General features: G+C 45.4%; 1 protein-coding gene across 7 annotated transcripts in view; it reads right to left on the minus strand.

Moving 5' to 3' along the window:
• The window catches only part of BIN1 (bridging integrator 1), a 91,935-nt gene that overhangs the window by 35,087 nt on the left and 35,294 nt on the right, over positions 1-21,554 (minus strand). For 6 of the 7 annotated variants that reach the window (XM_082763672.1, XM_082763670.1, XM_082763674.1 and 3 more), the window contains exons 2-6: positions 20,423-20,503; positions 13,497-13,551; positions 13,001-13,095; positions 10,961-11,056; positions 6,817-6,924 (exon numbers count right to left, since the gene is read on the minus strand). In XM_082763672.1, the coding sequence (XP_082619798.1) occupies positions 6,817-6,924; positions 10,961-11,056; positions 13,001-13,095; positions 13,497-13,551; positions 20,423-20,503 (435 nt within the window). Of the gene's footprint in view, positions 1-4,075; positions 4,169-6,816; positions 6,925-10,960; positions 11,057-13,000; positions 13,096-13,496; positions 13,552-20,422; positions 20,504-21,554 lie in introns of all 7 variants that reach the window. The other variant, XM_082763673.1, reaches the window with a different exon arrangement.

Below are 21,554 nucleotides of genomic sequence, written 5' to 3' on the forward strand. Positions count from 1 at the left end.
AGCTCCAGCACATACAAGTACCCTGAAGGGCTGAGCTAACTGTAACTCTTGACTTTGCTGGGAGAACAAGCAAAATTCTGGCACGGGGTAATCCCCATTCCGAACAAGTCTCCCAGAAACCAGGGTTGCATCACAAGTGAGCTGATGCCCCTTCAGCTTGCCTGCACTGCCCTCAATGGATTTCCCTGTCTGGATACTCAGAAGAGACTTCAAATATCCATCCACTAACGTATTTTAAGTCCTATAAATTTCCCTGGCTCCCAAAACCGAGTGAACGTGGTCAGGCAGTTCAGCCTCCAGTTTGGACACAAATGAAGATTTAGAGGCCCCTGCTCCTTGTTGGGTCTCTGAAATAGTTGAAACCTATCCCAAATGAAGAAGAGACCTCCCTCGTGAGGGAGGTAAGGTCATTCCAAAGCACCACCTCTTCTTGGGAAGGGAAGAGGTCTGCCTCCTTCACTGATACATCTCTCTCACAAAGCAAAGCAGAGAAAGCAAGGAGGGATACACAAAGCATAAGTTGTGCCAGCAGAAGGCTAGGTTGGAGCAGCAGGTCTTGGTCTCAGCAGCCTCACATACTCTTATTGGTGAAGACCTAATACAAGAGAAACCCCTGGCTGGCTGCTGACTACCAAAAACAAAGGAAACATCCCTCATACAGAACCTCTTACTTCCAAAGAGTTTAAATTTTATCTGATCCATTTGACGCAGACGTTGACAGACCCCAGCAACAATGCATGAATTCTGGTGCATTTCAGAGATAGAAATGATGAACCTGGTTTCTGTTGCTGACAGCAAACATCAGCAACATGCATGTTCCCTTTCCCATATCAGTCCTTGATGGCTCCTTCCCTGTTTTCAGTGCCCTGACTTAAAACTGCAAGCTTGCTAAATAAAATGTTTATATCCTCTAGTTTGCAACAGCACAGTGCTCCTCTGCAGCTGGAAGCAGGACAGCAAACTCCTGCATGTCCACTTGGTGATGCTTCTTAACAGGAAACTCAGCACCAGTGCCTACCTTCAAGTGTGACAAAAGCAGGAATGTCACAACATGCTCCGAAGAGCCAGCAAGCCACTAGGGACCAGGTCTCTCTTCGCACCTCCAGTTAGATTCTCACCCCTTCTTTGAAATGAAATTTTATCTTCTTTCCACCAGCTTAACTAAAGAAATCCACAACTTGCTGCTCCTTAATGCCAGGTCTGTGTAAAGACAGGACTGACAGGAGAAAGGACTTAAAAATATTGTGGAGTTCAGAGTCCTGTTCCTCACAGTGCTGTGTAGGATCTTTAAATTCTTTTGTCTGACTTAGGAGCAGAAGCTCCTAACTTCCAGCTAGCTTCACCTTTCAGAGGGTCACTCATTGCTGCCAAAGGCTCTTCGTACTCAAGGTCAGAAGAGGCTCTTTGCCCCAGAAAAAGACTCCACAACTGGGTATTCAAAACAACTGGTATTCAAAATTTAAGCAGTCCCTGTAAGGAACGGGTAAGAGCAGAAGGGATCAGGATGTTTCCATCCAGAAATCCCTGTATTTTGCTGCTATACTTGCTGCAAAACCCAACGCTTTGAGAGAGTTTGCACCAAACAAACAAATGTCCATTTAAACGGAGACACAGTTTATGCTGGATCAGAGCTGATAATCACAAAGACTCATTCTGCCTTAAAATCCCTCCATGACCAAATGTTTCCAATGCAGCCATTTTAAAGGAAGAGGAAAAAAAAAAAATCCCATTCCAACCTTTGGTTTTATCTCGTACTAGCTTCCACTATAGACTGGAACCACAACCACCCCAGGAGATGGGATAGCTGGGACATGAAGCACCATTGAATGCTGTCAGTTTTTCAGACATGTTGAACATTAGGAAGTCTTTCCCTCTCTCGTTTACCTGTTCAGAAGGCCAAAGAACCTAGAAAGCAACGTGTCAATATTGTGACATCCTGAGGCAAAGGCAAAGTCAGCAAGAGGCAATGCTCCCTCTAGAGCAGCTGTAGGAACCAGCAATCCACGAGGCAGGGGTAAGGACAGCTGGGCACCCCATGCCAGCCCCACCAGTCCCAGCCAGTGCTGCCTCTCCCCTCAAAGGGATCACAGCCCCGAGCCCAACTCACTGGCTCTCCCCTATAAACAGAGGCACTGCTCCATTGTCACTGCAGCGCCAAGGATATTGCTTTCTGGTCTGAAGTCAGCATTTCAGGGATGCCTGAAAAAAGTCAGGAATTTGCTGTTCTAAGCTATTTCCCCCTTCGTTTCAAAAAGCACAGTCACCAGAATTTGTAACTGAGAGCTCGCAAAAGCAAACCTCCCAGGAGACGAGAGGAACGCCCCTGTATTTCTTGTTGTTGTTGCTAGTATCTGTGAAAGGCCCAAAAAGCCAGCAGTCTAAACACTGCAGGGAGGGACTTTTTCTTTTTTTTTTGGCATTAAAAATAAATCTTGCTGACCCCGTTTTTGCTTGAAGGTTATATAGTAATAGGAATTATCAGACAAGAGACAGCAACACAGCTGCTGGTACACAGAAGGAAATTTTGTTAGGCTTAATATTCTGAAGCTCTTCAATAAATGCAGTGTCATCAGCCCTCCTGCTCTTCCCATGAGCTTAATGAGAATTAGGGTTGCCATTAACACCTTCAGTCTTACAGTCATGTGAATACAAAGACTAAAGCTTTCTATTTTTAAACCCTCTGCCTGCTGGTGTTTGAAAATAAAAGCTGGGAAACCCACAGGTCCAGAATACAAACTGATCTTCCTCCTTAGATATTTAGGTTAGACCAAATTAAAAAAAAAAAAAAAAAAAAAAAAAAGCCTCACGCAATTAGAAACAAAAACTTGAGGTTAGCAATACTATTATTTAAGGAATGCAAGAGGAAAAACTTAAAGGAGGACTTAAATTGATTTTACAGGGTGACTGAAAATACTAATGCCACTTAGCAGGAGATTAAAGCCCCCACAATACAGCTGCTAGAAAGATTATGCACATCCTTGTTATCTGCTTTAGGGCAAAGTCACCCAGCAGAGAGAAATTATCAGCTGACTCATAGCACCCTCGGATCACAACACAATGGATGAGGGAGCCCTCATGCTGCTTCTGTACTGCTTCTGCAGGTAGTGTGTGGGAGGTGGTATTTCCCCCAGTCACTCCGGCCAGTTTGAAAAGATAAAGAATGACCAAGACCTGATTTATCTGCCTGTGGCTTGCAAAACATCCTGCACCTGCTTTCTAGTGCTCAAAAATGACCACCAGGCAAACAGATCAGTCAAGATCCACAGCCAAAGAGATCATTTCCAGCACGGTCAAGGCACAGGAAAAGCCTTGGGAAACCTGTCAAATGTCCTCCCTTCAGTCAAGAATGAATACTTACTTCCTCACTTTGCCACGCATTCTAAGCAGGGCTGCTCACAGCCATTCATTCCCAGGCTTTATTTGTGTGGTAACATGGTATTTTCCCAGACCTTCCATCATAATCTGACTGTGAAAATCCCAGGTGCTTTATAAGGTGAGACCAATTATGTTGCCAAACTGCAATGCACTCACTGATAAGGAATATAAAGAAGTAGAAGCTTTTGTACAAGCTTTCATGACACAACCATGACCCCAACCTGGAGCTGTTCACAACTCTAATGAGAGGTGCGAATTTCCTGCTCTGCTCCCTCCTCTTCTACACAGACCGAACCTCTACATACCTGGAGAGGGCTCTTTCAGGCCAGCAGAGCCAGGCCAGTGACAATTTCAGAAACTTGTATTTCACCACAGGTGTGGTAAGGAATAACTGGCAGAACTACACTACATCCCCTCTGCCGTGGCATTATTCCACAGCCTTTCTTCATCCCCATTTCACTTTATGGGGAGAGAACAACAGCCTAGCATTATCACACCTGGTTAGAAATCAACAGGGCAGGCACAGAGCCATGGCTCATCGATTTCAGTGTGTCCACTGCAGCTCAGGAATACCAAGGACATACTAAAACTAGTGTGTAGAAGGGACTAGAGCGAACGTTGCCTAGAGATTAGTTGCACAGTACAGTCTAGAGCCCGAAATAGCGCATGCAGGGTTAGAGGCAGGTAGATCAGCAGTCACCTGATTTCGGAGCAGATTAGTTTGCGCAACGAGGTGAGCTTGGAGCTTCCCTTGACACCACTGAGGCGCAGCTTTCTCAAGCAGCGAAACAGGCTGCGGGGAGGGAGCATGTTTGAGGGAAAAGAGAAAAAAATAAAGAAAGAACAAGAGAGAGACAAACATATACATATATATTTTTTTAGGATAAAAAAATAAAATAAAATCACAACAGAGACTGTATCTAGAAGCTGGACCAAACCAGTGTCACCAAGGCAAGAGAAAAAAAAAAACAACAAATATCCTGGGACTGATTGGTTATGAATCTTTTGAAACATGCCAAGTTTAGCAGTAATTAATGCTCCAGTGTGGGCTGGGATACTGTAGGCCAGCCAGGCAGCTGCAAAGAGCAACAGATAATAGTTTGTTAGTGACCTAGCACACAGACAACCCTACTCCGAGTCATGACTGTGAAGTGGGAGCTCCTTGGAGAGAGGTCAGGATTAATTAACCATTGTAATTATTTGCATGCAACAGCTGAATGTCCGCAGCACTTTAATTTAATGGCAGGTTGTGAGTTTAGCAGTAAGTGGCGGGAGTCCTGGGAAAAGAACATTGTAAATTAGAAGAGAAAAAGAGACTGCATAACCCCAAAAAGTATTTCCAATGCTGTTTGTATTACCATAATACCGTGAAACATCATTCAAGTCAGTTTGTGATTGTACGCTCTGTCATTTATAAATAAGATTTCTCTTTCCTCAGGGCTTGTCATCACATTTCAAAGTACCTTACACTTGCACCTTACCCATTTCACAGGTCACACAAGCAGAACTGTGGTGATAGAAATGGAGAGGTGAACTCCCTACGTGAGTGCAGTGCATGACTGCAACTGGGCTGTGAAAGCTGCCTATTTGGGAAGATAGGCACTTTTGGGACTCTCAGTGATCCCATCACAGGATCAGGCTACTGTGATGCATCACAGATTACCCGTGCATGAGCTTACAGCCTACAGCACAGAGCAGGGGAAAAAACTGATGCAGTGCCTGTTTTGGCTAACAAGAAGGGTCCGACCAAGTACTAAGAGGTACATGAACAGACTGAATCAGGAACAGAGCACCATCTCCTACATCTCAACACTTCACACTCCAAACCATAGTTAACACATGAAGGAAACAGTAAAGAGCAACAACAAAACATCCCCTGATAAAAACACATCTTATGTGAGCATTTGGGGCAACATGAGTGAGTGCAGCGATGACAAGGGCCAGCCTCTTGGGTGCAGATCACCAGCTACCAACCTGAGCAAATGAATTCTTACAAACACCAGTGCCACTGCAGCAAAGATCCCAGAGGCACACACCAAAAAATAGTATCACATCCCATGGAAATTCTTCTCTTACCCCTGAACACACTGAAGTACGGCCTTCAACAGACAACATCAAGTCTGTCGTGGGCCTCATGCGTTGAATACAGAACCACAAAGACACAAATAATGCAATGACACCTGAGCCATCAATCTTTCACCCTTTTGTTTGCCAGGCTTAATCACAGTGCATGCACCAGGAGAGGAGACGACTGATGACCGGCAGCTTAAAAATAAAATTACTTGTCAGTTGGCTAGTAAATGCAGATTTTTTTGCTTGGGTAAAGAGAAGCACCTTATTCCTTCCGTGCCAGAGCCACACTATTGTCTCCAACATAGCCTAAATTCTTCCTAACTGAAATAATTGCAAAGCAAAGGATAACAACCCTTCTCAGCTTTGTTAAAAGATTAAAGAGGCTCAGGCTTTTTTTTTTTTTTTTTTTTTTCCTGCACTCCTCTATCCCCAAGAGTCCTGATGTGCCACGCTCTATATTAAAGAGAAATGAAAGGTGTCTCCTGACCACTGGACTTGTCATGTCAAGATTTGTCCTGTGGTGTGGAGCATGTGGGCTCAAATCCACTCGGGGTAAAGGAGTAATCCACAGCTCATTTTCTGGGCTATCCTAAAGCCACATGCTTCCTCTAGAACAAGGTTAGCATTACCACCTTTCTTCAGCTACAATTAAAAGACTACCTAAATTCTATCTCTAATGAAATTTACTTTAATTAAAAATAAAATTCCGCACTTGTGTGTTGGGCATGCTCAAGAATTAACACTGAAATGAAAGAAGCCATGCCTTAGCAAGACAAAATTCTTGCTTTCCTGCTTTCAGCCTTATTTATTTTCCAGTAATTGTGGTCAGCAGACGTTAGAACAGGATCATCAAGTGCACTTAGGGTGCATTTGCACCAATAAACTTGTAACTCACTCTCCCAAAGGCCTCTGTCCTAGAACATTATAGAACTTCACAAATACCACCAACCTCAAGCAACACCCAAACACTTACTATCACTGCTGATCTAAGATGGGGAGACAGAGAGTCCCAAAAAGCAGACAAACTGGAAAATTTTGCTGTGGCACTACAAAACTTTGCTTCCCCAGAGGCGCACAGGCTTTTCTGTCCTGCAGCATCTGAGGAAAAACATGCCTAGGCCTTGGCTGCTGACAGATGCTGGCTGATGATGGTGGGTGTGAACTAAGACAGCAGAACACATCCTGCCTTCTAGGAGAATTAAACAGGTGAGAAGAAAACAGCTAGTCAAGCCCCACCAGTTCACAATCTCTCTCTGAACAAAGCACGTCCAGCAGAGAGGTACAGGTGTGCTTTACACCTGCTCACTACGCAAAAGCAGACGTCCCAAAATGAAAGGAGAGTTGCACGTCCTCTCTTGCTTGCTTTACCTTTGCGATTTTAGTTTCGTCCTTCTTCTTTGCAGTTTGCAGGGCTTCAAAGTGGTGTCTGGCGCTGTCGTAATCCACAAGCTTCCTTCCTCGCTTCGCTATACGAGACTACAAAAGATGGAGAAAAGAGTCATGACAATCTTCCCTGGCAGCCAAAACCAAAATGACTGTCAGCAACACCCCCGCCTCAGCTCCACCCAACTCGTACAGCACTGCATGCTCTGCCTGCACAGGGACACCCACTGGACACCCCACACAAGTTGCCCGGAGAGGACTTTTCCCATTTTTCATTTAGCCTCACCTAAGCCTCTGCTTTTTCATTTTCCCGAGGGTTGCAGCGAGTCTCTAGCTAACCAGCTCACAGCCCTAGTTCATGCAGAAACTCAAAAGATGAATACAAGAAAGCGTCTCTGTTGCCAGCACAGCAGAAGCACTCCTCCACATGCTCAGGATATGCCTAGGACAGCATTTCAGACCCTGCAACCGGAGATCCAGACAGAAGCACTGTGTTTCTCAGCTGGTGTGACCACAGTCACGGCCAGTGGCCCATTACAACCAGCTATTATGCAAGAGAAGCGTGAAGGAGAAGCTGTAGCACTGTATCACAGATACACAACATCCCCCTTTTGTCCCAAGCTGTGACAAAGGCAAGGAAGGAGCCAGCTGCGTACCAGGCTCACACTCAGGAAAAGGATCCTGACAGGTCCGTGAGTGAGAATCCAGACCTCAGAGCATCACGGCTGTGGCCTGTTACTCTGTGATACCTCTGTCACCCCCCTCTCCTGAGGTGCCCTCAGGCCCTCTCACCCACCAGTTTCACCTCATTGAGGCTCAGACCCACTGGGCAGCCTTGTTTTAGGAACCACCAATCCCCCTGAGCCCCTTGCCTCCTGTGCTTTCTACAGACACCCTGGACAATCTGGGTTGGAGCACAGGTCTTCCCAGGCTCAGAGAGGCCTGGTCCAGTGTCAGTGATCTGCAGCCTAGAGACAGACTGGAGAACTTGAACAAAAATGACACAGAAAGGAGCCAGAAGGGTTTCTAATTAACCACACAACTCAGAGAAACTGAAGAATCAGCTCTGGGATTTACTTGCAAAAGCAAATTCCCCCCCTCCGATCCTGCACTTGGCAAGGAGAGGTGGTCTCCTCTCCCGAGGCTCCTGCAGATAAAACTGCAAAACCATGCTCGGGGCTGATCTTTCTGCCAGAGCAGCTGGGACCAGTTTGCACGTCTCCCACACACGCTCCTCTGCGCTTCCAGCAAACGCTGGTGCAGCTCCGTGTGAGTCACCGAGGATCTGCAGGATCTCAGCCACACGCACACCCAGCCTGATTTCAGAGCGCTCAGCTCGCTCCAGGAGAGGAATCACGAAGAAGCCGAGCCACTCCTCAACCAGGGGCTGTAGAAGACACCTCCCAGTACCCTGTTTGCAGCCTGCCCTCCTGGGAAACGCTGCCAGCTGGGCACGGAGACAGGGTGTAGGAGGGGGCTTCCAGCAGCATTAAAGTCTCCAAGATGTGAGCTAACGCATCTTCTACACACTCCAGATCTGGGATCTAAGGGAATGAATATTTCCCTTACATCAGGCTGGCAGAGACAGCTGGAGTTTAGAGGGGTTTTGCCAATCTCTGTCTCAAGGCAAACAGCCACCTGTACGTAGTTCCCTTGTATGACTCCAGGAAAGCTGCTCTCCATCTCCAGGAGATGCTCTCCAGGAGAGCCGCAGCAGCCCACCACCACCTAATGGCAAAAGCTGAACTCGAAGACGTGGTTTATTCCTTTGCAATATATTCATCTTAATTTGAGCCTCCATTTAAAATAAATAAATAAATAAATTCTTACTGATACTTGGTTTCAAGCCTAGTAGAAACAGCACATCAGTTTCAGTGCAGGATAAAAATTTGCCAATTCCACAGCTACTCAGAACTCAGGTTAGGGTTCACCTTCCCCGAGCTCACTGCAGAGACCTGTACCCTCGTGGTGTGCTCTGCAACCCCAATCAAAAATTCACTCCAAAATATTTATTGATTATACAAGAGCCCTATTCCAGGAAGCTACAGATACTGACCCGCAAAGAAAGGATAAAGAACTTTTTGTGTTCCCATTTCTCAAGTTAGAAAAGACAGAGAGATTTTGTTCACTCCCCCCTGCCAAACTTGAAAAACGTTTCCCTTTAACTTAAACTCTTTACTAAAGGAATACTACGTTTTCACATTCGTGCTGTGGATCCTGTTGGAGGTCCAAAAAATTCAAGGGAACTTTTCCAGCCTTCTTCAGCAAAAGAAGATTCAGAATGTGTTAGAATTCAACAAACAAACACCACGTGCATGATCTAACTTGTCACACATTTGAATTACTGGGCCATTAACAAAAATTAGGCTCTCACATCATTCAATTAAAATCATCTTCTCTCCGTAAATCAATTTTTCTCATCATCATAATACCAGAATTCCAGGGAAAGCAGAAAGTTTGTTTTTGCAGAAAACACAAACCAGAAAACTATTCCCACAACAACAAAAAAACACCGAAGTATTCTATTAATTACATATGACTGTTTTTTCTTTCTTGCATGCCACCCTCTAGAACTTTAGTTCCTTACTTGAAGCCAAACTATACTTTTGTACAACTGTACAAACTTGTTGAAGTTTGGCTTCAACTTTCAACAACAGTCTTACAGTTATTTCTACCAGTCAAAGAAACCACGTCTGACCTGAGCATTTCTCACTGCTCTGTGGTAAGGAGAACACCACATCCATCTGAACTACCAAAAACCATCTTGACCTTTTCAAATGCATACCAATGAAAACATTAAACAAATGGTGAACTCAGTGAAATATATCCATATCTTACTGTAGGAACCAACAGAAACCCAAATTCTCAATCATTTTAGGAGGAAAGGTATAGGCAAGCAGTGCTCTCTTTAAAGCATTTTTTTCAGTTGTGCACGGAAGTGCTTTAACTTCCCATTTTCTAGAGTATCACCTGAAGACTGAGAACGTGATATCAGTAATAAGCACGGAAGAAATGTGACACTGAGGTTACCTAGTGCACAGCCACAAAATGCTGGTAAAAAACTATTTAGTCAGAAGCAGTGCAGAAGTCTGAGTCTACAGAGAGCCTGAAACAAAACCTCCTGCTAAAGAAACAGTGCACAAACCTCTGCACAGGCTCACACTGTGGGCTGTGATCAGCACTACAGCCTTCAGCGGGTTGAAAGAAACAGCAAGCCTCTTCACCCTTCCCCACCTTGGATTTCCAGGAACAGAGAATGCTGGAAAAATGAAGCAAAACCAAGGAGCCCCAGGAGGCAGTGACACTGCTGTTCAGGGCTTATTTTCAAGCCTGTGACCTGCCCCGCTTTGAAACAGCACAAGCCTCCTGGAGCAACAAATATTGACAAACGTTTTAAGAGCCATGTGGTGGGGAAAGGGTTGTTTTCACTGGGAAGAAGCCAAGCTGATATTTCCCATATGGTGATATCATTATTAGCACTTCCATATGGCGAAGACATTTCCTGCATAACCTTCTCAAAACGAATGGCGAGATGACAACAGCGGAAGGGGAACCTACATAACATCATTCAAACCCAGGTCCTTGGATACGACCTCACTCCAAAAGACATACATTCAGCATTCCCCTTCCTGGCAAAGAGCTGATAATATGTGCGGCAGGACTTCAGGGAACACAGAAATCTGCCTTCCACACCAGCCTCTACTTACAAAGTACATTTGCCACTAATCGCTTCCTCAACACATTGTACTTACAGGGAAGTTTTTTAAAAAAAAAAAAAAAAAAAAAAAAAACAACAAAAGACTGGAAAGAGAAACACAGAGCTTGTGAGCTGTTGCTGACACTACCCTCCTGCACTGTGACACAGCGGGGTTTTGTAGGGATCCTCTAGTTTTGTACTGATGTTTTTTCATCAGTGTCTTTCCCCTGGATTCTTCACTCTGTTGCTTCAAGCCCAAAGGAGAACATGGCATTTTCACATAAACCAGGGCTGCAAAGATCTTGGCTGCTCTGAAAGAGAAGTGTGCAACAGCACAGCACGCACATAAAGAACACAGGGTTGCAGGGAACTGATTCTTATGAATTTTCATCTGCTGTGACTCTAGACCAAAAGGCTTAAGGAGAATCTTACTTTAATATCTGGGAATTGGCCAAGGTAAGTATCCATGGTCAGAAGCGCCTGATCCACCAGCTTCTGATGGAAATCCGTCCAGAGGAGGTCATTGTTCTGAAAAACAAAAGTAATGAGCAAACTGTTAAAAGCACAGAGCTCTGCATTCATGCCTGTCTCAGTGAGTGCTGCAGATAACAATTTCAGTCCCCAGAGCTCTTAAGAAATAGTCACTTCTTAGGAAAAACTGAGGAGCAGAAAAGTTAATTGAAAACTGAGATCACGGCAGAAATGTAGATACAGAAAAGAAACTCTGATGCTGCTAACTCAGACAACTTCTCCACGGACACAGCACCCTTCATGAGACTTCCACTGAGGGCTTGTCCATTCCTCTACTGTGCTAGTCCAAGTCCATAAGGCAGAATGGAAGATGAACATCAGGCTCCCTTCACCTTCTCCTCCAAGACCCCTTCCTCCAGCAGCCACAAAAATGGGACACCTGACACCACTGGGCACCATTTTCTCCTTTGCTCTAACACAGCTTTCTGAAAGATAATGAATAGCAGAAAGCTATAGCAACACTCTTCAGCCCTCACACCACCTGGCCCCATGGAGGTTGTGTTCACGGCTTGCACCTCACCCTGTGCATCCTTCATCTTTCCTCAGCCACACCAACTTCCCATCAACAACCTGGATTAGGTGGAGATTGTCACTCCCTCCTGTTTTTCCACTTGGTCAAAAAGTTTTGACTAAACTATTCAAGAAAAAAAAAGTCCTCTTTATGGTGGAATTTCAGGGTGGTTTTTTGTTTGTTTGGTTGGTTGGTTGGTTTGGTTTATTTATTTTTTGTCAGGAATAGCACTAATCTCCCACTTCCCTTTTCCCAAATGACAGAAAGGCATTAAATGGGGAGCTGGAAGCTGGAAATATTCCTACAGCCCCTCAGAGTAGCTGCAGGTACTTGTCAGGACTCGTGCTTCTTTTGACTTCTCTGGCTTGAGTTCTTTGATGGGACAGTCTCCCAGGAAGCAACACAGCAGATCAGAAAGAAACAAGGCCAACAAAGAATGTGAAGCCAAACCAACTAAATTACAACTTTGTTATTTACTGCAAGACCACTTCATAATGGAAAGTTTCCATGTTAATGCAAGAATTGACCTGGAAACGTTCAGTATTTTTTTTGATTTATCTGCTTTGAAGTCAGTATTTCCTGGGTAAGACGTAAATGTTATTTCACGTGAGAATTCTGCAGGGAAAGCAGAGGAAAGGGAAGAATCCTTCTCCTGCTTTTCTCCCAATGCCTTCCCCACTGCTTCAACATCATAAACAGCTGCAGATAAGCTCTGTCCTGCAGCCTCATGGCAGATAGATCCACAGAGCTGAACTGCCACAGCTGCTGCTCAGCTGAACAGCTGAGCAAGAGAGCAGAGGGTGTCTGCTTCCAGCTGGACCCACCACACACACAAGCCAAGGGGCATCCAAGATGTCAAATGACAGGCTGTGCCCTAAGCTCCACAGAAAACACCTGGGCAAGTTGGACAGGCATCACCTCACTGAGGGATGAGAACAGCAGGCTGGGGGGAAATATTGCTCAGACAAACAAGATGGCAAGCAAAATATGGCAGCTGGTGATACTGCTGCGAGTAGGAGGGTGACTGCAGCTACACAATGGCTGGCTGGACTGACCATGCTTTGGGCATAGATTTTAGGTTTCCATTCCTCTTGCATGAAGCATGAGCAATATATCCAGATGAATCTATTACAGACTCTCATTGGCATGCCCTGGCCCTGTTTAGCCACTGTTGAGAGAACAAAGTTGCTTGTGGACATAAGTACAGGGCTCTTTGCACCACTCAAGCACCTGGAAACAGTGCCCCACACAGACAAAAATATAGACCACATCCCTTCAGCTTTCCCTTATTCTCAACGCTGAGTTTGTCTCTCTGATTACTGCTGTAAAGCTGTGTGTCTGAAGGAATTTAGCTCACAGACACAGCTTCCAAAGCCCATCTCCTCTGACACACCAAGCCTGGTAAGCCCACATCCTGGGCTGAGTCTTACCTCTGCTATTTTGTTTGTGTCATCTCTCCCAGGCCAATCCGGCTCATAAACTTCCTGCAAACACTCCGTCAGCTTCTTGGAGGCCTCATGCATAGCTAGGAAAGAGAGGTAACTGCCTCAGAAACAGGGAAACACTTTATCCCTTATCCTGAGGACCAGGGACATGGGAGATGTTGAATGGGTTACAACAAATGCTAAGCTGTTCTGTATGGGATGTCTGCCCCTGGACAACACAGAAAAGGCAGGTAGCCAGAGGGAGAAAGGATGCAGTCACATCAAATCCTCTGTGTTCACACCAGCCCGGCATTAAAGCACAACCCCATCCCATCTCAGCAAATCCTGAAGGAGTCTGAGAGATTCCCCACCCGGACAAGGCGGACCTTTCCTTAAAACTCCTGCCTTGGGATAGGAAACACCAGAAAGGGGATGGCTGCAAAAGCCTCACTGCACAGGTAAGTCTTGAGCAGAAACAGTTTTCTGCATACACTGATCTTACCTTTTACGGAAGCCAAGTAAGTTCGGAGATCCTTCTGCAGCCTCGTGCCTTCCGACTGTGAAAACAAGAAAACCACCAGTTATCCTTCCATGCAAAGACAGTGTAAGAGGGAGGAGTCCAACATTTCTAAATAAAGAAAATGCATCTTGCAGATAGGCTGAACATCAGCACTCTAACCAGCCTAAACAAATATTAACAGGGAAACCACATGGCCCTCCAGCCTTCTTCGTAGGTCCACAGCTGGTGACCTGCATGCATCAACAATATCACCAAACTACTGAGCAATTTGATGTGGGTAAAGTGTGATTTGCTCTTCGCAGCAGAGCCAGCTTTAATGTTTTAATTTCACACTGGCAACTAGACAGGGTCCAAAAGACAATTAATTTGTAAGCCAAGGGCTAGTAGGTCTATGCAACACATGTAACCGAAGGGTGTCTGTAGGATATGGGAGATAAATGTAATTGTCTTATTTTGAACTGGATTGGGAGCAGTTAAGCTCACCAATTTTTCCTATAACACTGCAAACCAAAAGCCCAGTGCAAAGTATGTACAAGAGGCCACCAACACCACCACAGAGGATGTCAAAGCATGGGAAAGAGAAAACCAGAGGACACCTATACAGATACAATTGCTGGGGTGTTCAAGGAGTACAGAGAAGTTTGAAAGGCAGAGATCTCTGTTATAAAAGGACTTCCCTTTCCCTGTGGGATCTCACTGGATTCTCTCCATCTCCCCAAGTAGCTGTAAAAACAAGGACACAGGAAAGCAACAGCTACATCTCACCCCTTCCTCACAGCCTGCTGCCATGCCTCGTTTTCCTTCCCAGTTTGTCCCATGGGGGGCCCCCAGCACAACTAATTTTGACAGCTGAAGAAAACTCCGGAGACAGGGAGTTCACAGGACCTCTCTGACAGCTGCCTCAGAGCTAATAGCCTTACAAGCAGATGTTTCCCATCAGCTTTCCCCACCAGTCAGCCACCTCTTCCCTCAACCGAGCTCATGCCCTGATCCTTTGGGCTCTCAGTGCAGCTGTGCTCTCTAAGCAGAGGCTAAATCTGCCCAGCAGTTGAAGTGGCAGTGCTAGCATATCTTTGTGGAGAAATCCATCTGCTTCCAAGCACTACACCTGATTTAAGTTCCTTACCTCAAAAGTTTGGATGAATTCACATTTGTTCTCTTCCTACTGACAGCAACAAAGGAAATGAGGGATGGCAAAGAGCTGACTGCCTTTATAAAAGGAAGCCAGACTTCCAGCTGGATGGAGAAGCATTGGAAGGTGACCCAAAGAGAGCACAAAAGGAAAGGGACAGTGACCATATCTGCTGCAAAAGTCCTAGGAGGCCTTAGAATACAAAGCAAGAAAATGTAGAGCTCTACTGGCTTAAGGTGAATGGGGAAACCTGGGCAGATGAAACTTCCTTGTGGTGCAATCAGAAACCACCAGGGATGAGATGCCAGTAATCAAATGCACAGAGGACCATCGGAGAGGCTGAGCTGACAAGCAGTAGTATGAGTTTGTTTGTGGCCAAAACAACAAGCAAGAAGGGCTTAGAGAAAAGCAGTGATGTCTTTGCTTAGAATGGGTCCGTGCTAGAAACCACAGACTGGAACCAGCAAGGTCAGTTGTCACATTGGAGAAGAAATGGCACAGAAGAAACTATCATGCAAAACCCCTCAGTTGTATACATTTTCACCTTGCAGCTGTATTGTTTTTTAAGAATCACTAAATTCAAACACACAACCTTGAGGTTATCCAAAACTCAGAGGCAGGGAAGGTCTGCTGCAGAACCTGCCTGCCACACTCAATTTAAACTGTGACTTAAACTTAAACTTGGGTATCAAACTGTGACTGAAAACTATAGCACCTGAAATCAGAAACCACCTTTACAATTGTGCCCATACAGCCTTGAGTCCTGCCACAGAGGCACGTGAGAGAACCCTAATGCCCTGGGACTCTTCCAGACTAAACACCAGTCCCAAAGTCAGGGTAACAAAAGGATCTCTGAGAGATCCACTGGCACTGCAGTTGAACATCAAATCGACAAGGACAGATTTTTAGATAGGTCACCTGAAAAAACTGCAAGTCAGGGCCAAAATACTGGAGTGTGCAATTACAGCCATGCCCAGGTAGCCTCATAAAAGCACATGCCCCAGCCAGGCACTGTGCCACCACGGTGTACCTTCAGCCTGTACGCAGTGCTGTACCCTGCAACCACCAGGGGCTTTTCAGCCAGCCCTCACTGAAGGCTCTCCAAGACTCTGGGGTTTATTTTCAAAGTGCTTAGCCTGCTAAGACACTGAATAGTCTTCATAGCCTGTAAGATCTGTAAGCACAACAACTCAAAGCGAGGTCCAACTCTCAGTTTGTCCAAGAACCCCAGCTCTCCTAGGCACCTGGGTGGCTTGTACCTGGAGCTTCCCTCCAAGTCTCTTTTTGGCATTTCCATTGTTTTATTTCCTGCCATCGATGCAGCAGCTCCCTCCTTTGCTGCCACAAGGGTTTCTCTTCATTGTTTTAAACATTAATGCTTTCCCAAGAAACTCTGGCAAATGCTCTCTCTCCATGCATGCAGCACCTGCTTCTTCAGGCAGACTGAAGCAGGCTGTCACGTACAGCCACGATTCTGCATAAACAGCTCTCACCAAGTAGTTAGACACTGTCAAATGCTGTACAGAAGCTTTCTGTACCCTTGAGTGCACACACATAAGATGCTTCCTACACTTAGAAGTAAAAGTAGATGAGAGTGAAACTGGAATCTGAAAAATGAATATAGCTCCCAGTTATCAAAGAACAGGAGGTCTAAGGGTGTGCAGGGGAAGTTATAGGGTATGGTTGGCCCTAAAGATGTTTGGGAAAGAAATGTCATGCTGCCATGCTTGAAATCAGTGTAATGCAACCCTGTGAGCCTGTAACAAATACAACCAGGTATAATGTGAAGGGCTGTATGTGCAGGAAGATGGATATTTAAACACTGAAGAGTTACACTGGGGCAGCTGGAAGAGCTCTCTCTTCAAAGCCCAAATGAACTACATATTACTTATAACTCTGTGAAAGAAAAGCACAAAAGTACTTTGGGGACTTCTTGTTTTATTTGGGGAGTGTGTGTGTGTGTTTCATTTATAACACCTTTCACCCAGCACTATTTATATGTGTAATTCTCAGTAGAGCTGTTTCTTGGTAGAAGACAAGTTTCCAAAAACATTCTCCCCCAACTTCTAAAGAAGAGATTTTGTGCCAATTATTTTTACAACAGCAGACAACTATTCCAGATGATACTTCTCACCCCTCACTCTCTTGAACAAGGAGGCAAGCACAGAGGGCCCAGAAGACTGCCACGGCTCCTTATCAGGCAGAAGAGGAGAGCATCCCAGCCTTCCCAATGCTGACAGTCAGATCTTGATAGCTCTGCACACGAATTAGCAATTCTGGGCATTGTGCCAGATGTCCTGTAACCCTGCAATAAAGTATGGCCATCTCTGCAACAGGCCACAGGCTTTGCACTGAATTTGCAAGGCCTCAGAACTGAGGCATCAATCTTGCCTTGTCTGAACTTTTCTTGGCCAGCCTGTAATTTTGTTTTGCTTGGTTTAGCTGTGACAGCAATTTCTCCAATTGACTTGGTATTTATGGCTGCTTTCCTTTACTTTTAGTTACCTTTGTGTGGCACAGCTGTCAGCGCTTCTCATGTTGTTTTTTTCTTTTTTTCTTTGTGTATTTTTTTATAGATAGCAGTAACAAGCAGTTATTCTATGTTGCATGAGTTATGAGTCTCATAACAAGACTCACGGGAGAGGAACACAGGTCTCCGAGGATAGCAGAGGACTTGAGAAATTAAGACATCGGAGATGGCTCAAAGGCACATTGGAAAACATACAAAAATGTTGCCAATCAGATCCTAGAAAGAGAACGACGAAACTGCCAAGAGGAGCATCACACTGCTGACAGCGCAGGACTTCAGGTGCTGACGGCTCACTCCAGCACCCCACCACCGCCAGAACAAACACTGACCTTTGGACCCAGAGGAGCAGTAGAAGGGCGAGCACGATGCCAGGAAGATGTGTAGGAGTGAAGCATGTCACAGTTTTAACTGCATTCTTTTTCTTTTTCTCTAACAATTCACTTTGGAGTAACTAAATAATGATTTCAGTTTTACGAACCATATATTGTGGGATTTACTTAGGTACATGGCATGCTTCCTCTCTGCCCGCAAACAGGGTTTTAGGTGTAGCATCCACAGCCAAACCTACACTGCGAGAGCAAAGATTAAACCTGGCACCCCGCGGGGACTCAGAGCAGCGCTGCCTGCCCCGAGGCTGAGTCGAGCACTGTGAAGCGTGGGCAGCGATGGTGCAGCCCGTGCCAGCAGCAGCTTGCCTCCCGGGCACTCGTTGTGAAACGCTGTAAACCAACCCAGATCTTCCACTCAAGGGAAGGCTCCCAAAGGTATCAAACCCAGCGGCTGTGCCAGGTATAAGGGCTGCCGCCAGCCTCCCCCTCGCTCCCTCTCTCCCGGGAGCATTTCAAGTGCAGGGGAAGAGAAGCCAGTGCCTGGCACATCTCAGGTCTCTTGCTCCCAGGTCTCCGAGGACAATTTGCTTTTGTGCTGGTGCCTGGACAAAAGTGACACTGGGACAGGGAAGGAGAGGAGCCTTCCAATGACCTAGCTGGGAGGCTAATTGCCAGAGATAACCTGTCGTGAGGGAGTAACACGTGGGCCAACTGTGCTGTTCGGTGGGCCTTCAAGAGACACAGGGGAGCCCTGTAGCAGCATTGTTATGCCCAGCTCATTTGTCATGTAGCAAATCCATCTGTCTGAGATCTAAAAAGCTGCCACTATTCTGAGACCTCAGAGTGGTGATCTCATACGAACCTGAATGGAGAACCCTCTGGAAAATGCAATGCCTTCCCTCATGTCCACTCATCCACCATTTGGGAGAACCACAAGATGCTTTAGTTGAAATAATAAACTATTTTTAGACCTGCTCCCCGTTCATTGACAGTCGTCCTTCCCCCCTGGAACATGTGTCAGCATGGCCCAGAGCAGTCATTAGAATCAGAGGAGCCTCCAACCAACTGAGCAAACAAGGCCAGTGCCACCAGGATGTTTTTCAAAGCTCCCCTCCTGTGTCAATAACCCTCTGGTTGCACCCCAGCCAGCTCCCCAGGAGAGCTATTCTGTTACAGGCCCACAGCAAAAGCTCACCTTTCCTCCAGACTTAACGCTTCCAACTGGAGCACACTTTGTAAGGAAAGGGCACGGAGCTCTCATGCACACCATACCATACACACATACTGCATACATGCAAATGGAAGCAAGTGGCTTTATATGCACATACAGCTAACGTTTTTCCCCAGTCTCCTTAGCACCGTAATTCCTGGTCCCTAGATAACAACCCAGCTAACTCACTTTTATGTAGATACTCTGTAGAACAGGCATTGCCTGCATTTATTTTACTGATAGGGAAACCGAGGGCAAAAGGAAAACCAAGAGACCACAAGCAGCAAATGCACAGCAGCCTTTGACAAATTGTTTGGAGAGTTTAGCTCATGGCCTGTCCCTGCAAGATGGCAAAAGAAATTGAGCAGTAAGGGGTACAGAGGTCGTGCTTCTTTAATAGGCTTCTCAATGCACCATGGGGACTGATGGCTTTGGAAACTGAACAGCCATTCTGGACAGCCAGATCAAGGTTTGAATCCGAGTTTTTCTTCTTAAAAAGGAGATTTCCTAATTGCTGATAGTTGGTCTCAACAGTGATATGGAGAAGTCACAACTGGCAATGTCATGTCCCCAGAAGGAAGCCAAACTGTATTCCCGAGTGTCCTAGAGAATACCATTGGTAGACAAGCTATAGAGACATTGCACGTACTTCTGAAGCAACAGCTACTATTGCTGCCAAAAGAATGATCATTAGTCTCCAGGAATCTGTAGTCAGCCTTGGTTAGATACAAGTCCAAGTCAGACTGAAAGATTTTCATTATATTCAGCTGTGGCAAATCCTGGCTCAGCCAATTTTGGGACACAGAATCACATCTGCTGAGTCCTAACAGACATGATGCAGCTGCCACTAACAGCTCCAGGAAAAAAAGAAAAAAAAAAAAAAAGGCTTTAGATATGTCAGGAAACAAATGGTCTAAAGGTTTTCTTTAGCACCACCTGTGCTTTGGTGTTGCATGCACTTCCTGCCATGAAACAGAAGCAACGCTTCCCCTAACACCAAGCACGGCTGTGCTTCAGCCAGCCCTGTAAATTCCTCTTCTCTGGGTGGCTGAAAGTTCCAGTTACAAAAACATATCCCAGGTCAAGACATAATCCTACTGCTGTCCATGGCAGGGGGAATTGCTACATTATTAAAATATTTGTGTGTTACAATAGAAGCAAGAAGCAGACACTTAAAAGAATGATGACTCGGGTTTGACGCAGGGATTGTGCAAAGATGGAGAGGAAGTTAGATTTAGATCTTATCCATTGAAGGTCGTTCCCTTTTCACTATTTGCTTTGTTTGCCTCTCTTTTGCTCTTTGGAAACTGAATCTACCATTTTTCCATTTTGTTTTTCTTTTTTTTAATCTGTTTCCTCTCCTATCCATTTTTCAGAGAGGCAATGTTGCTCTTATGCCTGTTTCCAGCAGGAAAAAACTATACTGCACAGCAGATGTTAATGGAAGAAAATGTTCTGGTTGAAGTAATTTTTTCCCCCAAACTTGGGTCCAGAACCAGAATTAGTTTTTAGCATACACTCACTCCATGATAGCGGAATTGGAAGATACAGTGTGAAGTCTTGTAAGCAAACAGTTAAGAGTTGTGGGTCACTTCAATATGACTATGGCATCATTTAATTTCATGTGCTTTAATTGCATATTGTAGGAGATGATTAGAAACTAATACTGAAACCCTGGGTGTAATTACATATCTCCAATTATCTTACCAGCTGTTTGTTGAAGTTCTGCACACACTGCTCAAACTGTTCATCTTTCGTTTCATCTGCTTTCCCAAGCTTCTGAAGGACCTGCAGAAAGAGAGAAAAAAGATGGGAGACTTCAAACACAGATGAAACAAAGCAAACGCAAAGAAACACTTGCAAGCTCATGAGGCTGAAAGAAGAAAGGTTAAAAAATGTCTCCCTTATTCTTTTACTCAGAAATTCTGGAGTATTTCTCTACACAGTCACAATCTGAAAAAGGACTTGCAGATGAATCAGAATGCACTCAGATCTCTAATACTCTGCTGCACAGAAGAGCACAACTTTCTTTGTTCTTCACATGTCTAACGCTTTTTGCAAACAAGGCAGTAGTGACCCAGTTATCAATCTCCTAGACCAACCAGAAACAAACCACATCCCTCATACACCTCATGTTCTGTGGTTATGCTCATCCTGGTTTAACACAAGACTAGTCCAGACAGGCTGGGATTTTTGCTCCTGGAACAGCTGGAGTGTGCTGCCCTCAAACACATAAAGCTGTGCAGAGACATCCTAAGAAAGAGAATATGGATGGAGCAGTGAAAGTCCATCTTCTTTCCTCCTTTTCTCACTATGCACATGCTTAGCAGGAGCTGGCTGCTGAGAGCAATTGGGGACCTCGCACCATGAGTCTATGGGACACTGTGTCACATCTGAGTGTCAGCAGCCAGCCCTGTTCCTCTCACCACCTCTCAGCACAGCACAGCTCCCCACAGCCTGCAAAAAATCCTTATCAGACTACTTCCCTTATCACATTTCTCTTTTAATAATCTCTGTGCAGCTAAGTGGGTCGCTCCAGGGCTTTGAACAAAGCACTTTTGGGGCAGGAGGGCAGGTCCCATCACAACAGGGCCAGACAAACTGCAGCTGCGGAGAAGGGCAGCACTTACTTGCTGTGCCCCAAGCAACTCTCGCAGCAGGAAAACAAGAGTACGGAGTAGAGCTGGTTAAGCTTGATTAAAACACATTTTTTAATCGAAAATAAAACCTGATCATGCCCAAAAGAAAGCCTCGTCTTGCAGGACCAATAAAAATGCAGAAAAGCCTACCCAGTCCTCAGTCAGAGGAGATTCTGGGGAGCCAAAGGTGGGCAAGAAAG

The sequence above is a fragment of the Aythya marila genome, assembly GCF_965140915.1.
Source record: "Aythya marila genome assembly, chromosome: 6".
Classification (NCBI taxonomy): domain Eukaryota; kingdom Metazoa; phylum Chordata; class Aves; order Anseriformes; family Anatidae; genus Aythya; species Aythya marila.